Source organism: Centruroides sculpturatus, unplaced genomic scaffold (genome assembly GCF_000671375.1).
Source record: "Centruroides sculpturatus isolate CEXI.00-Female unplaced genomic scaffold, Cexi_2.0 scaffold404, whole genome shotgun sequence".
Classification (NCBI taxonomy): Eukaryota; Metazoa; Arthropoda; class Arachnida; order Scorpiones; family Buthidae; genus Centruroides; species Centruroides sculpturatus.
Genome location: NW_019384604.1, coordinates 335,202 through 348,760, shown reverse-complemented (window position 1 = coordinate 348,760; position 13,559 = coordinate 335,202). Strand labels below are relative to the sequence as shown.

The 13,559-nt window shown below is 31.6% G+C and overlaps 1 protein-coding gene and 1 long non-coding RNA gene across 4 annotated transcripts in view; both read left to right on the top strand.

The window, feature by feature from the left end:
• The window catches only part of LOC111625122 (UPF0235 protein Daro_3887-like), a 57,576-nt gene that overhangs the window by 16,640 nt on the left and 27,377 nt on the right, over window positions 1-13,559 (top strand). For 2 of the 3 annotated variants that reach the window (XM_023368160.1, XM_023368162.1), the window contains exons 3-4: window positions 1,829-1,953; window positions 6,720-6,814. In XM_023368160.1, the coding sequence (XP_023223928.1) occupies window positions 1,829-1,953; window positions 6,720-6,812 (218 nt within the window). In that variant the 3' untranslated portion in view covers window positions 6,813-6,814. Of the gene's footprint in view, window positions 1-1,828; window positions 1,954-6,719; window positions 6,815-13,287; window positions 13,536-13,559 lie in introns of those variants that run through there. The other variant, XM_023368159.1, reaches the window with a different exon arrangement.
• Window positions 11,062-13,559, top strand: part of LOC111625123 — an 11,328-nt gene continuing 8,830 nt past the window's right edge. Inside the window, exon 1 of the long non-coding RNA XR_002756687.1 lies at window positions 11,062-11,233. This is a non-coding gene — a long non-coding RNA (uncharacterized LOC111625123). The remainder of the gene's footprint in view (window positions 11,234-13,559) is intronic.

The following is a 13,559-nucleotide window of genomic DNA, read 5'->3' as shown; positions in this document are numbered from 1 at the left end:
AAACTACCTTTCTTGGGTCATCGAGGTGACTCCTGAAATAAGGGATATACTCATAAAAGTAGGAAAAGTTCACATTCACTGGTCAACTTGTCAGGTGTACGATTTTATTCCTACAATATAGTGCTATAGATGCTTGTCCTTTGGCCATTTGCTAAAAACTGTACTTCCACAGAATCTATATGCAGTCATTGTGGTGAGAACCATCTTTTTAGAAACTGTACAAATAGACATGAAACACCAAAATGTGTCAACTGTTTGAAAGAGAAAAGAACACAACATAACCATAATACCATGGATAAAATGTGTCCAACGTATCTAAGAGAAAAATCAAAATATCTAACTAGGACTGAATACATACATACATGAAAATAAATAGCTGTATGTTACTACAGACCAACAGGAAATACTTGCAGACCACTAGCTGAACTTCATCACAGACCAACAGGAAATTCACTCCTTGAAATAATGCATTTCTGAAGAAACTGTGATAAACATCTATACTGTGATGTCTTGCAACCTCTAGACTATTGCATTTTACATGCTATTTGGATGTTCCTGAACTTTTTGTATAAATTGGACATTTTACATGATATGGCGAGTTACTTACAATTATAACTGTATGCGCCAGTCTCCAATCAGCAAGATGCTACATTAAGTATTTATTTACATTCATTATTCAGGTTAATTATATTTTTCTATTAAAGGTAACTCTATGTCTTTGCAATCTTGCTGATTTTATGTACATAATTTTGTATATAGTTAAGTTCATTGTTTCTTAATTTATCTGTTGTTATCTTATTTTATGTATTTATTGATTTATTTTCTTCTATTAAGTATTTGCTTTCATCATTTCTGTACATGTAACAAAATTTTATCTTGAGTACTGTAATATCTAATGTGTATAACTGGTAATGCTCAATGCGGGGCCAGTCTGCTATTGACTGGCCATTGACAAGTATTCATATATTTGTACAACAATAAATGAATGAATGTACACTCTCTTGACATACCCTATTAAAACACAATCAAAAATGCAAAAAACTGCATCTAAAATAGTGTAATAGAAGCTGAGTTCTTCACGATAAGCCTTAATTTTGTCCCTCTCTCCGTGGGGGAATTTTTACATCTATATAATATACAAGTTTGGTTACATGCACTGCCACGTGTGCATGTGACCAAACTTGTATATTATATAGATGTGCATGTGACCAAACTTGTATATTATATAGTCACATGTGACTGTGCCACACGGTTACCTATCTTGTATACGTATGGCCCCTCGCCACCTGCTGACACCAAAAATATAACGCTTACCTAGATGATACCTTTTAATTTATATGAATGTTTAATGGAATAATATACAGCCTATGTCCACCCCGAAGGTCCATTCTAAATATTGATGAAAGAATTTTTGAAATTGAATGAGCAGTTTCAAAGATTACTTCCTATATCCAAACTTACAAACTTTACCTCTTTATAATATTAGTATAGATAAGAAAATTTAATCTTTTAAATCTGGAAATGTTTTCTGTTATCTCTGTTATTGTATGATCATTATTCTTTTGTTAAGATAATGCATGTACACTTTTGCTTTTCTTTTCTTAAAGGTAACATTAAGCAGATATATCAAAGGCATGTTATAATTTAAAGTGTAATGATACCAAGGTTACAATAGCCTGTTTAAAGTTATGTAACAATATATATTATGATGATTATGTAATTATATTATAGAATTTTCAATTTATCAGATATGTTAATTTCATAACTAAAAATATTTTATATGTATTTAATCTTAAAGTAATTGTTTTTATTACATATTTAATTACAGGTATAACAGATGTTGTTGATATCCAAATAAGTGCTCGGCCTGTTGATGGTGAGGCAAATTCTGAATTGATTCGGTTTATTGCTGAAACATTGTGTATCAAGAAAACTGAAGTGGATGTAGTGAAGGTAATTTGTAACACACACACATACACACATTTTATATATATATATAAATTCACAAACAGATTATCATTGATAATGTTTGTGAATGTTAATTAGTTAAAATCTTTTCTAATTTAAGGAAAATACTTTAGAACAGTGGTTTCCAATTAGTTTTTCCTGCGTACCACTTCAAGAAAGAGCTCAAACACACATACCCCTTATAGCAAAAATTCATATTAATCCAACTAATATTATAAATTTGAAGGTAATTCTGTCTGTCTATCTGTCTGTTATCTTTTCACGTCTAAACTGCTGAACAGGTTTTAATAAAATTTGGCACAGAAATAGCTTACAAGTTGGAGATGTAGATAGGCTACATTTTACTGCGAGAAAATATCTTACTCTCATGAGAAAATTTAATATAATGTGGGCGAAGCTGTGGGTAGACAGCTAATGATAAATAGAATAAGTTTTTTTACATTTATTATCTTTAAAATACAATTCTAATAATAATGAAAATAACATAAGGTTACTTAATTTTAATGTGATAAATGTGCACAATTTTCTTTGCACAACTTTGTAAAATCTGGTTGCTTTTTGGTCAGCTTCAATCTCAAGTCATCTTCAAGTTGAAGTTGGTGATGATGTTTAGTTTTCATGTTTGTCATGGCCGAAAGTCCGCTCTCACAGAGGTATGTTGTGCAAAATGGTAGTAAATATTTTATTGCCGCTTCGCTGACATGATGATAATGATAACTGTACAATTAGCACAAATTGTGTTAATTGTACAATTTTTGTTTCTTGCGTAAGAATTTAGGTATTGTTACAAATGCATTTTTTTAATGAAATTTCGAAATATTTTTAGTTATAAATAAACAAATTTGTGCATTCCACTTCTTGTTGTAAATTGCAGAATTTTTGATGGTCCACCCATTATTTTTTTGATTGCTTCATCTCATGCATTTAAATTTTAAATAGATTGATTTTAGATTGCCGCACGTACCCCTTCATGCAATTTCGCATACCCCTGGGGGTACGCCGTACCACTAATTGGGAACCATTGCTTTAGAAGATTTTAAGTAATGAATGATTCAGTTGTTTGAAATGATAGTAAATGTAGCCACTATGTCAAATTTTTTTTGATTATGTTATTTAAGTGAGAATTTGTCTAAAACTCATCAATATAATTAGGTCATTTTGATAAAATTTATTAATCTTTTCTATTTTTCCTGTTATCTTCACTTTTTGCTTGTAGTTAGTCTTTTTGTGACTCTGTATACTTGAGTATAGGTGTTATAAAAATAAACAGTGTTGTGAAGTTGGAGTCGCCACAGTTGGACATTTTTGGGTGTAGTCAGAGTTGGTAAAATTTTTTTGACTGACCTCAAAGTTTACTATTGATAAAATGTAAAGTAAGAAAAATATTGTAGTTATTTGCATAAACCAGGATTATCTTTATTTGAAGTATTAAAAGACTCGCATAAAAAAAATAATAATTTTCTTTCAAGTCTATTCTTTAATCCTTTTTTCCAGTCCAACTCAGAAATAACAGTAAAAAAACTAAGTTTGAAGATGGTTTGATCATTTTTAACTTGTGTAAATGTTTTAATATTAATAATTCTATGCTTGCTGGTTTTTGAAGATTTAGTTATATCTTTAAGCCAGTTTTTTTTACTGTTACTTCTGAGTTGGACTGTAAAATAGGATTAAAGAAGAGACTCTAAAGAAAATTATTATTTTTTTTATGTAAGTCTTTTATTGCTTCAAAGAAAAATATTTTTAAATTAATTAGTATCTAAAAAAATTTCTTGAGAACAGACAGTTCGATAAATGTAGATATAAAAATGATATTAACTCATAAAGGCCATTTCATTGCAAAATGTTATCCCATGATATGCTCTATACTCTCAGAAAATAGTTTTTATTAATATGAGGTCCACCAGTGGCTGAGTGAATAAAACCAGTTGTTGTTATTGTGTATGTGGATTGCATCCTGTTCAGTTAATACCACAGCTAGTGTTATACCAGATCATGATCAAGACAAGACTACAGAAAAATTGTTACTGTGGTTATGTGCTATTTCTGTGTGTGTGTTTGTATTTAAGAATTTTGTAACAATGTGGTATGTGTTTAATATGGCTGCTTTCTGTAATGTGGATGCATGTACTGTTCTTAAGGCCTAATGTTTCCACACTTTTGTGTAATGTTTGTGCTATCACACATGTGCAAGAGAGGAAGAACTACAGATACAATAAATATCTTATTCATTCTCCATAGATTCTTTATTTGTGACCAAATTTTACATATTTACTAATTTTTTCAGTGTATGTGTTTTGTTTATTAAGGGTGTTTGGAATAGCTATGTCTGTGATGGTGATGATTTTGTTTTGTTTATTGATGAATTGATGTTTGGTCTGTTGTGATGGATAATCAGAGAAAACAGTCTGTGATTACAGGTTGTTGTATTTTTGTGTGTTGTTTTCAATGGCCATCTGAGGTATGTATTTGTATAATGGTTTCTGGTTGTGTAATAATTTTTTTGTGTGCAAGCTTTAATGTATTGTTTGCTGTTTGGTTATGCCGATGCAAGTCAATTTGTGCTAAATGCTTGAAATCTAATGTGATGTGTTGTATAGTATCAGGCATGATTTGGTATTTCCTGCAAGTGCCTTCTGTAAATAGTTTGTCTTTTAAAATATGCATTCTGTAGTTTCTTATGATTGTGATCTGATTTTGTAGAGCAGTCACAAATCCATCCATCTCTTCAAAACAGCAGCATCCTCAGGTTAGCCAGAAATTTGACAAAGTTATTGTTAATATGATCCTGATAAGTTCATTTAAATATCTACATTCTAATGAGTTTACCACAAACATATTGACAATAACTGTGGAGCTCTTTCTGCCCTAAGACTGCTGGTGTATGTCTTTTATATATAGTTTAATTATACGTTGCCTTTATCTGCAAGAATTAGTTTTATGAAATTGATATTTCTTGGTTTTTGCAGAAATACTATTGCATTGTCTGTATTTGTGTTCTGAAGATTTATTAAATATGTGAGGCTTCATCCTTCCTCTATGTGGAAGAGTTAACCTTTCTATGGAAGATTTAAGATGATTATGTTCTTTAAAATATTTTTTTTCTTTTGGAGTTGTTCTAATTCTTTGTGATTGCTTTAAGTATGTGTTTTGTATTCAACTGTATTATTTGTAGGCCTATTGAGTTTAATCTGTTATATTCTTTTGTTTGATTTCTGCACAATGTACAATGTTCTGTTAGCTTGACTTGTTGGAATCTTAGATGCAGTAAAATCTCAGTTTAACAGACTTCAATTTAATGGGAAAAATTTCTAGTCTTCTTGTCATATGTGAAAATTAACACCATGTTAATTTTATGCTTTTTATATGTATTTAACATGTTTTTTATCCAATTCTAGAATCATTGCTCATAAAGTTTATTTTCCAAAAAATGTTTGTTTATTTATTTTGATTTAGATTGTAAACTTGTTTATAACAGACTCAGAACTATGGTCAGAGTATAAGCAATAATACATATAGAAAACTTTTTGTGAAATTAAACTCCTGTGAAATTACATCAATAATTTTAATTACACACATATCTACATAAGTAAAAACAGATAAACCAATTAATTTGTCAAGTTTTTAACACATGCATTTGGAAATACTACTTTATTATGTAACAATACTTTTGGCTTTAACATATATCATATTGCCTGAATTAGTCTGTTAAATTGAGGTTTTATTGTATTTGTAGATTTTACTATCATCCATGGATTTGACCTTTCCATTTTTCAGTACAAATTCATTTTCCTTTTTGATTCCTTTTTCTATGTGAAGTGTTCTGCACTTGTCTTTGCCAAACTATTTTTTATGATAGTGTAATAATGTGCATAATTTTTAATAACTGAATTAATTTTGCTTGAGTGGATTTGTAAAGTTTTATGCAGTTTATGTACATAAGATGAGATAATATATATTGTATTGTTTGGCTGTGTTTAATGTTGTATAGTTTTATAGCTTAACTAGTAGGCTAGGTAGAATCAGAGTAGTACTTAGGTAATTTTCTTAGAAACTTCCGTACCTTACATGCATTTATTTCAATATACTGTATGTGTCTTGAAGCTTGAGGTCAATATTGGTGAAGTTCAATGTTGCATTTATATGTTTTCTAGAAATGTTGAGTGTGTTGGTTGTATTTTCTATAGTTAAAGTGTATGCAATAATCATGAGTATGGGATTCTGTTGAATGCTTTCTTATAATTAATGTTTATTACATGTGTATTTCTGTGTTGTTTGTGCACTTGTAATTGAATGATTAAATCTATAAGTAATTGTTCTTTGCATTCCATATGATTTCTATGCTTTCTGTTTTTCTTTAAGAATATTGTGTTGTTCATTTTGAAGATTTATTTTGTTTGTGATGCCTGATATAAGTATTTTCAGTGTTGGAAGGCATGTATCGGTTTGAATTATTATTTTTATTATTTTTGGGTTTCAGGTATATGATGCACTATGTAAAAAATTTTGGTTTGCCTTGTGGATTGTTGATTCTGTGTGTGTAAACTAGATGTCTTCCAATTATGTATTTGTTGTACTGCATTTTGGATATTGTGTATACAGTATTTATTTCAACACAAGACACATGATTGATGTATTGTGCATGTTTTGTTCTTCCTTGATCAAATTTTTTTTTTCTGTTTGATTTGTCAAGTTCTTACAATGCTTTCATAAACAATATATAAGTATTAATAGTAACTATATTTTTATTACAGGGTTTAAAATCAAGAGAGAAAACAGTATCTGTAGTTAAAAATAATTTGACAATTGAATCTGTTTTAGAAAAATTATCAGCTAGAAAGAGCTAATGGTAATGAAAAGTTATGTTGTTTTAATTATTTCTTTTATTTATAATTTTGTTGAAATACTTCAAAACCTAAGATGATGATGATGATGAATTTCAAAAATATTTAATAAATTTCATAATTCATTGTTAAAAGTGATATTAGAATATAAAATTAAGTTTTAAATGGAAAATGCTTTAAACCAGTTGTTATCAATCTTGGATTAGGACATAGGGCAGAAGTCACTGATTATCACTTTTTCAGCAAAGTAACATTTTTGTAATTTTTTCATATTGTCACTGAATAGGCATTGTGAATAGTTCTTTAAGTCATATTTTGTTAATGTTTACTAATTCTAGTTGCAACTGTGACTGTAGTAGCATTGTTTTATGTTTGTGGATAGCTACAGTTTGAACTTAATTATGAAACAGTTTCTTTTAATGTTTTCTTAAATGTGATTGAATAACTGCAAAGCAAAGTTACTATTGGTCATTACAAGTCGTTTTGTATTTACTATATAAGGAAGTTTCCTGAAGAACTTTCTAATGACTTGGCATTACAATAACACCACTTACAATACATAGATGCTATGTCTTGTTCAGTACATGTCCATCTCAAAGAACATCAAACAGCTATCAGAAAAGGTTTAACCATTATGGCTTTGGCTAGCTACGCATCCAACCCAGGCATCTAGGTAGATTTACACTAGACGCACCTCTGATGTTTAATATGTGAAGCAGTCAAACAAGGGTTGGCTACACTTGTATGGCTGATCAAATAATTCAACTGTGGTGTTGTTTTTCATGGAATCATGCTGGTAGTAGCATGATTCCATATTTATAAAAGTTTTGATGTGTGCTTACAAAAAACTGATCCAAGTGATTTTTGACATTATCATTTCAAGTAAATGTCTTACAGTTTAAAAAATTTTGTAAAGACTGGAACAAGTAATAATCTGATAGTGCCTGATCTGGTGAATATGGTTAATGTGATAGCAAATCCCATCTAAGCTGTAACAGTTTCTGACAAGTTATCAAACTTGTGTGAAATTTGGCATTATCATAGTAAAACACTACACCTGTTTTGTTGATCAATTCTGACCTTTTCTGTTTGATGATATTACTCAATTTGTTTACTCAATGGCAGTACCCTTTCGAATCAATTGTTAAATTATCTGGTAAAAGCTCCAAAAAAAAATTTTCTTAAAATCCCACCAAAGAGAGCATCTCTCTTTAAGAACGTGTGGAACTATATATCAAGCTTTGAAACAAAACCAATTTGTTTCAAGTAATCATAAACAGTTCAATTTGACAAATTTAATCTCTTAGTGATTCCACATGTTGTTATTTGGCAGTTTGCTTCAATCAGTACCTTTATTTTGTTTTCATTGGCTTCAACTGGCCATCCAGAACGTGGTGCATCTTCAATATTGAAATTGCCAGAACAAAATTCTGTAAACCAGTTTTGGCACTGTCTTTTTCTCAACACATCTTCTCCATACATGTACTACAATTTTTTTCTTGCTTGAACTGCATTTTGATTTTTTGGTAATAAAAAAGCAAAATATGCTGAAAATGATACTTTTGATTTTCCATATTTGATGAGACGACAAAAAAAAAATTGTACAGAATCAAACAATCTCTTAGAAATAAGTCTTTAAATGTCTGCTGTCAAAACATATAATTAAAATGAAATTGGCTGGTAAAAATACATCTAATTCCTTTAGTAATAAAAAACAAAATTACTTTCCGAACAATCCAATAATTTGACAGGATAAATCCGTCATTCTGGACTTCTTACAGGTGATCACCCACAACCCCTTCGGCCTACTACTCTGTCTTGAACAGGACAATGCCCACTCCATTCATTTCCTGGACCTCAAGATCACAAACAAACTGGGACACCTGTCTACTCAGGTCTACAGGAAACCCATTCACCTCCCTAATTTCATCCCAGCCTCATCCCACAATCCTTTCACTTTCGCAATGGCAACTTTCAGAGCCTTAATATGGTGAGCATTTACTCATTCATCTAGCAAACAGGAAAGAGAGAATGAGCTTTGTACTATCACCCAATATGCCATCTAGCATGGCTACATCCCACACACTATTATGGGACTGATCTGCAATCTTTCCAACACTGCTTCCATCCAGCTAAATAAACCCTCTCAAGAAGAAACAAAGTTCAAACAAAGTCAAAGCTCAAGATCTTAACCTAAAGTCACTTGCCACACTTTACAAAGGAATTGCATGAGGAAACAAATTTAATTTGACATTCCGCAGAAGTCCAGCTATTGCCTCTCTCCTCTGCAACGCCAAAGACCATCCCAACAAGAACCATCTGCCAGGCATCTACAGTATCACCATCATAGATCATCATTACAACCACTACTTACAATACATAGGTGCTACATCTCACCTGTTACATGCCCATCTCAAAGAACATCAAACAGCTATCAGAAAAGGTTTAACCAATACGGCTTTGGCTAGCTACACATCTGACCTAGGCATCTAGGTAGATTTTCACTAGATGCACCTCTTACACAATAAAATTAAACCATATGTCCTTAAACATCTGGAACAAGTGGAAATTTACAAGACGTAGAACATTTTCAACCAAGTGCTTATGACACTACTATAATAGTCTAATGATATCAAACTAAGCTCACCTTTTAATATTTACTATTATGAATATTGGCCTTATCATTAAAATGACATAGTGGAATTAGTGACAGAGAAATAAGATACATGTCAGTAGAGGTCATTAACTGTGTCTTATATCAAATCTAAGACATATTTTATATTCAGAGAAAAGTAAACCTGAAAAAAGTGCATCTCATATTTGTGTAAGTACAGTAGATTTTGGTAGAAAAATTAAGCAAAATCTTATTTTTATTTCTTATAGACATACAGTAGTGGCCAAAAGTAGTGCTACCCTTGACTTATGTTTTAAAAATGCGACCTCTATTTTGTTCACTACCTACTACATAATTAATATTGTGGTAGTTGAAAAGAGCACAAAAACAGAGTCAAAATACTCAATTAACACAAACAGATTTTATTATAAATCTGATTTACAAAAGAAAAAACAAAGTTTTTATATTTTACACTGTGACAAAAGTAGAGCTATCAAAGGAAGTATGCAGATTTATCCAGTATTTTTAGAACAAAATATTAGTATTTTGTGGTGTCACCAGAGCTTCTGATCACTGCATCATATCGACGTTCCATTGAATTAACTAAGTTGTCAAGCAGTGATTTGGGAGCCTCATACCATGCTTTTTGAATGGTAAACCACAATTCATCCAGATTTGAATGTGTACGTTGGCATATACAGTGCTCAACTTTATCCCAAAGATTGTATATGGGGTTTAGGTCTGGTGATTTTGGACTGGCCATGTCATAAGATTCACCCTTTTCTTTTAAAGCCTTAATTGCTTTACTAAATTTGCTGTGTGTTTTGGGTCGTTGTCCTTTTGGAAGATCTTGGCATTGAATGATGTGCATGAGGAAGCACTTGTTTCTGCAGTATGTCGTGATAAATGGTTTGATCCATTATTCCATTAATTCTATGAATTGGACTAATTCACTTTGCAGAGAAACATCTCCATACCCATTATGCAGTCACCACCATGCTTTATTATAGGAACTGTGTATTTTGAGTCATATCTCATGTTCACTGGTCGTCTGACATATTGTATACCATCACATAGAGAAGACATTGAATTTAGATTCATCACTCCATAACATCTTGGACCATTTTTGTTTGGTCCAAGTGATGTGTTCATGTGCAAACTCTAATCTCAACTTTTTGTTTTTTGCAGAGATGAGTGGTTTCTTTGCTGGTCATTTCCAATGTAATCCAAAACTAGTCAAACATCTTCATACAGTCCTTAAGCTTATATCTGGGTTACCCACTTCATGTTTAATATGTGAACAGAGCCATAACTAGGCAGGTGCAACAGATGCATCCACACAGCTGCATCCAAACTGCTGTTCATAAGAAATTATATTTTTAAATTTTAAATTTTTCTTCCTTTCTATTGGTGATTACATTTTGCCTTATTTAGACCTTAGATGTCTGCTCACCAGTGTTCCCAACCGTGGCGACTTTTAGAGGGACGTAGTGAGATAGCAGAGACCGCAGACCTAAATCAGCCAAAAGTAGCGATTTTTGAAATTTTGTTTGTTTATTTTTTGAGAAATTTAAATTTATGTTTATAGCTTTCAAATTTATAGATTTTTCTCTACTTTATAGAGCTTTCTGGCGACGACTAATATTATTATGATATACAAAACTGTATTTCTAGATTTTTCTACAGTGTGCAGAGCTAGAAATCTTTAAAGGTAACATTTTGTAAGAAAAATAAATCTGCCGGCGATTTTTTTAATTGCTAAGTTGATAAACTGAAAACGTGGTAACTCTAGAATAAAATCTGTCTTGAGGTTGTAAAAGGCGTGCAGAAATTCTGACATAACTTTTTGCTTTATAGTGGTATGCATATGTGTTGTATACCTCAACGGCGGATTAATTTAAACGGTAAGCAAACTATGCGGCCACATAGGGGCTCAAAGGGGTCCCCAAGGTCTTTAAAATTCTACTGAAAAAAGGGATTGCGAAAACGCAGAAGATAGAAATAGTCCAGAAAAACACTTCGATATAGACATGGAAGTAATAAATGATATAGCTTTATGGCCAATAATATTAATTAACAGATGCTATTATTTTCTTATTATCATATTCTTAAAACAAACCAAAAAGTATTGGGAATATAGCGAATTTGAAATCAGTGTATACAGTAAAGACAGAGATGAAGTGTATTACAAAGAACTTTCTTATGATTATTTTTACAGAAAGAAATCAAAATTATGGAAAAGAGAAATTGATCGATATTTTCAGAAAGAAGCAAAAGTGTTTACTGTTACCCTTGCAAACTCTTTTCAACATCAAAGTCTAAATTAATAACTGGTTTATCGAGTAGCGACAAAGTAGCTACTTTTCAAAATATCTGTGGCGAAATCAATGACTTTTATTTTAATATGTTGCGGCGTTTATTTACGAACGTTTGACAACACTGCTGCTCACCAACATAAACATTCGAATAAATGGCAGAACTGACTGATATTTTCAACATGCCTATGTTAACTTGTCTAACTTAGGTTAGTGTAGTGATATTGGAACTTCTCATCCTCCCTCAATGTGGTTTTGTGGTCCAGGTACAATCTATTTGCATGCAGTCGGAAAGAGTAGTAAGAAAATGTAGACAAAGGGCCATAAAAAAGGAAGGAAGAAAAGGTGAAAAAAGGGAACAGGAGAGTAGGTAGAAGCTCGGGAGAGAGAGGAAGCAGTAGTAAAATGGTGGAATCTGAAAGTGAGATTAAAGATTAAAGTTTTTTTTGTATTACAATATTTGGTTGTTCGAGTTCTGTGTGACAAATTGGCGAGGCAGAATCCGTAATTCAAATCAGGTTATCTACAGTTAGGTTACAGTGTGAATATGGCAACGTAGTCACTGTACTTGTGTTTGTGAAAACAGGTAAGAATGTAAATAATAATATTAACATTATTTGATTAATATTAAGATTTCATAACAGACACGTGATGAACGTGCTTGGCTAATCCTGTCAAGTTTGTTATTTCTGTAGGTAATTTTGTACTTTTGTATTTGTATAGTGAAGTAATTTGCAATGCTAAGTTTTTATGTACATGTAGACTATTTCATTTAGTACTTTTTAATGTATATTTAAGTTTTATAGTAAAATTTTAATAATTAATTTTATATTAAACAAATTTTTAGGTTTTTATTATTTTCTGTAAAATGTTTGGTTGGAAAAATCATAGAAATATGAGATACGAGGGCATCCAAGCAAATGATATTTTGTCACTTGCTTGCATTCACTCTATAAATAATAGTTACTATACAGTTTACCAGTGTCGTAGTATGGATGTCAGCGCCCAGGGCGGAGAAAAATTTCACCGTCCCGTTGTTCAGGTACCTCAATTTAAAAGACTAAAATTCCATTTCATAACAGAAGAACAAGTAGTAAAAATTTTCTTGCCAGTGTAGCCACCTGTCTAAAACTGTGCTTGTACGATTCATTTTTCATATACACCTCCAATTTCCAATGGACCTGTCTAAAATAGCTCAATTGGATATTGGAGGTGTATATGAAAAATGAATCGTAAAAGCAATAAAAAAAAAAATGGTCGACGGGCTGCGCACACGGATGAAATTAATATTCACCCGGACGGTGAGTCTATTCTCAGACTATTCCGTGCTCATTTCAATTGTAGGTGCGACAAAACTATGGGATAAAATGGTTCAAATTTTTACAAGATGATATTATTATTTATTGTGAAATTTTGCTGCCCCTTAAAAAGTGCCACCCGGGGCAGGCCACCCCTGCCGCCCCCACTATGCTACACCACTGCAATTTACAGTATCTTATAAGTTTTATACTTGTATAGGCAACATGTTAAAATTAATATTTTTGTTTAGTTCTAGTTTAAAAATGTCTAAGCAACTGTCGGGCGCATAAAAGAGAAATATAAGGAAACGAAAATTAGAAGAATGCAAGTCAGTGTCGCAACAATTTGTTAAATGGCTAAATACAGAAACACCAGAGAACGGAGGAAGTTCGGAAAAGGTCAAACCTACTACTGCTTCACAAGCTGATGATACATTTGGACTCTTTGTGCTCTCCGAGCGGTAAGGGGCCTAAACCCACAAAAAAAAAAAAAAAAAAACTGATGCTTTAACACCTACCTACT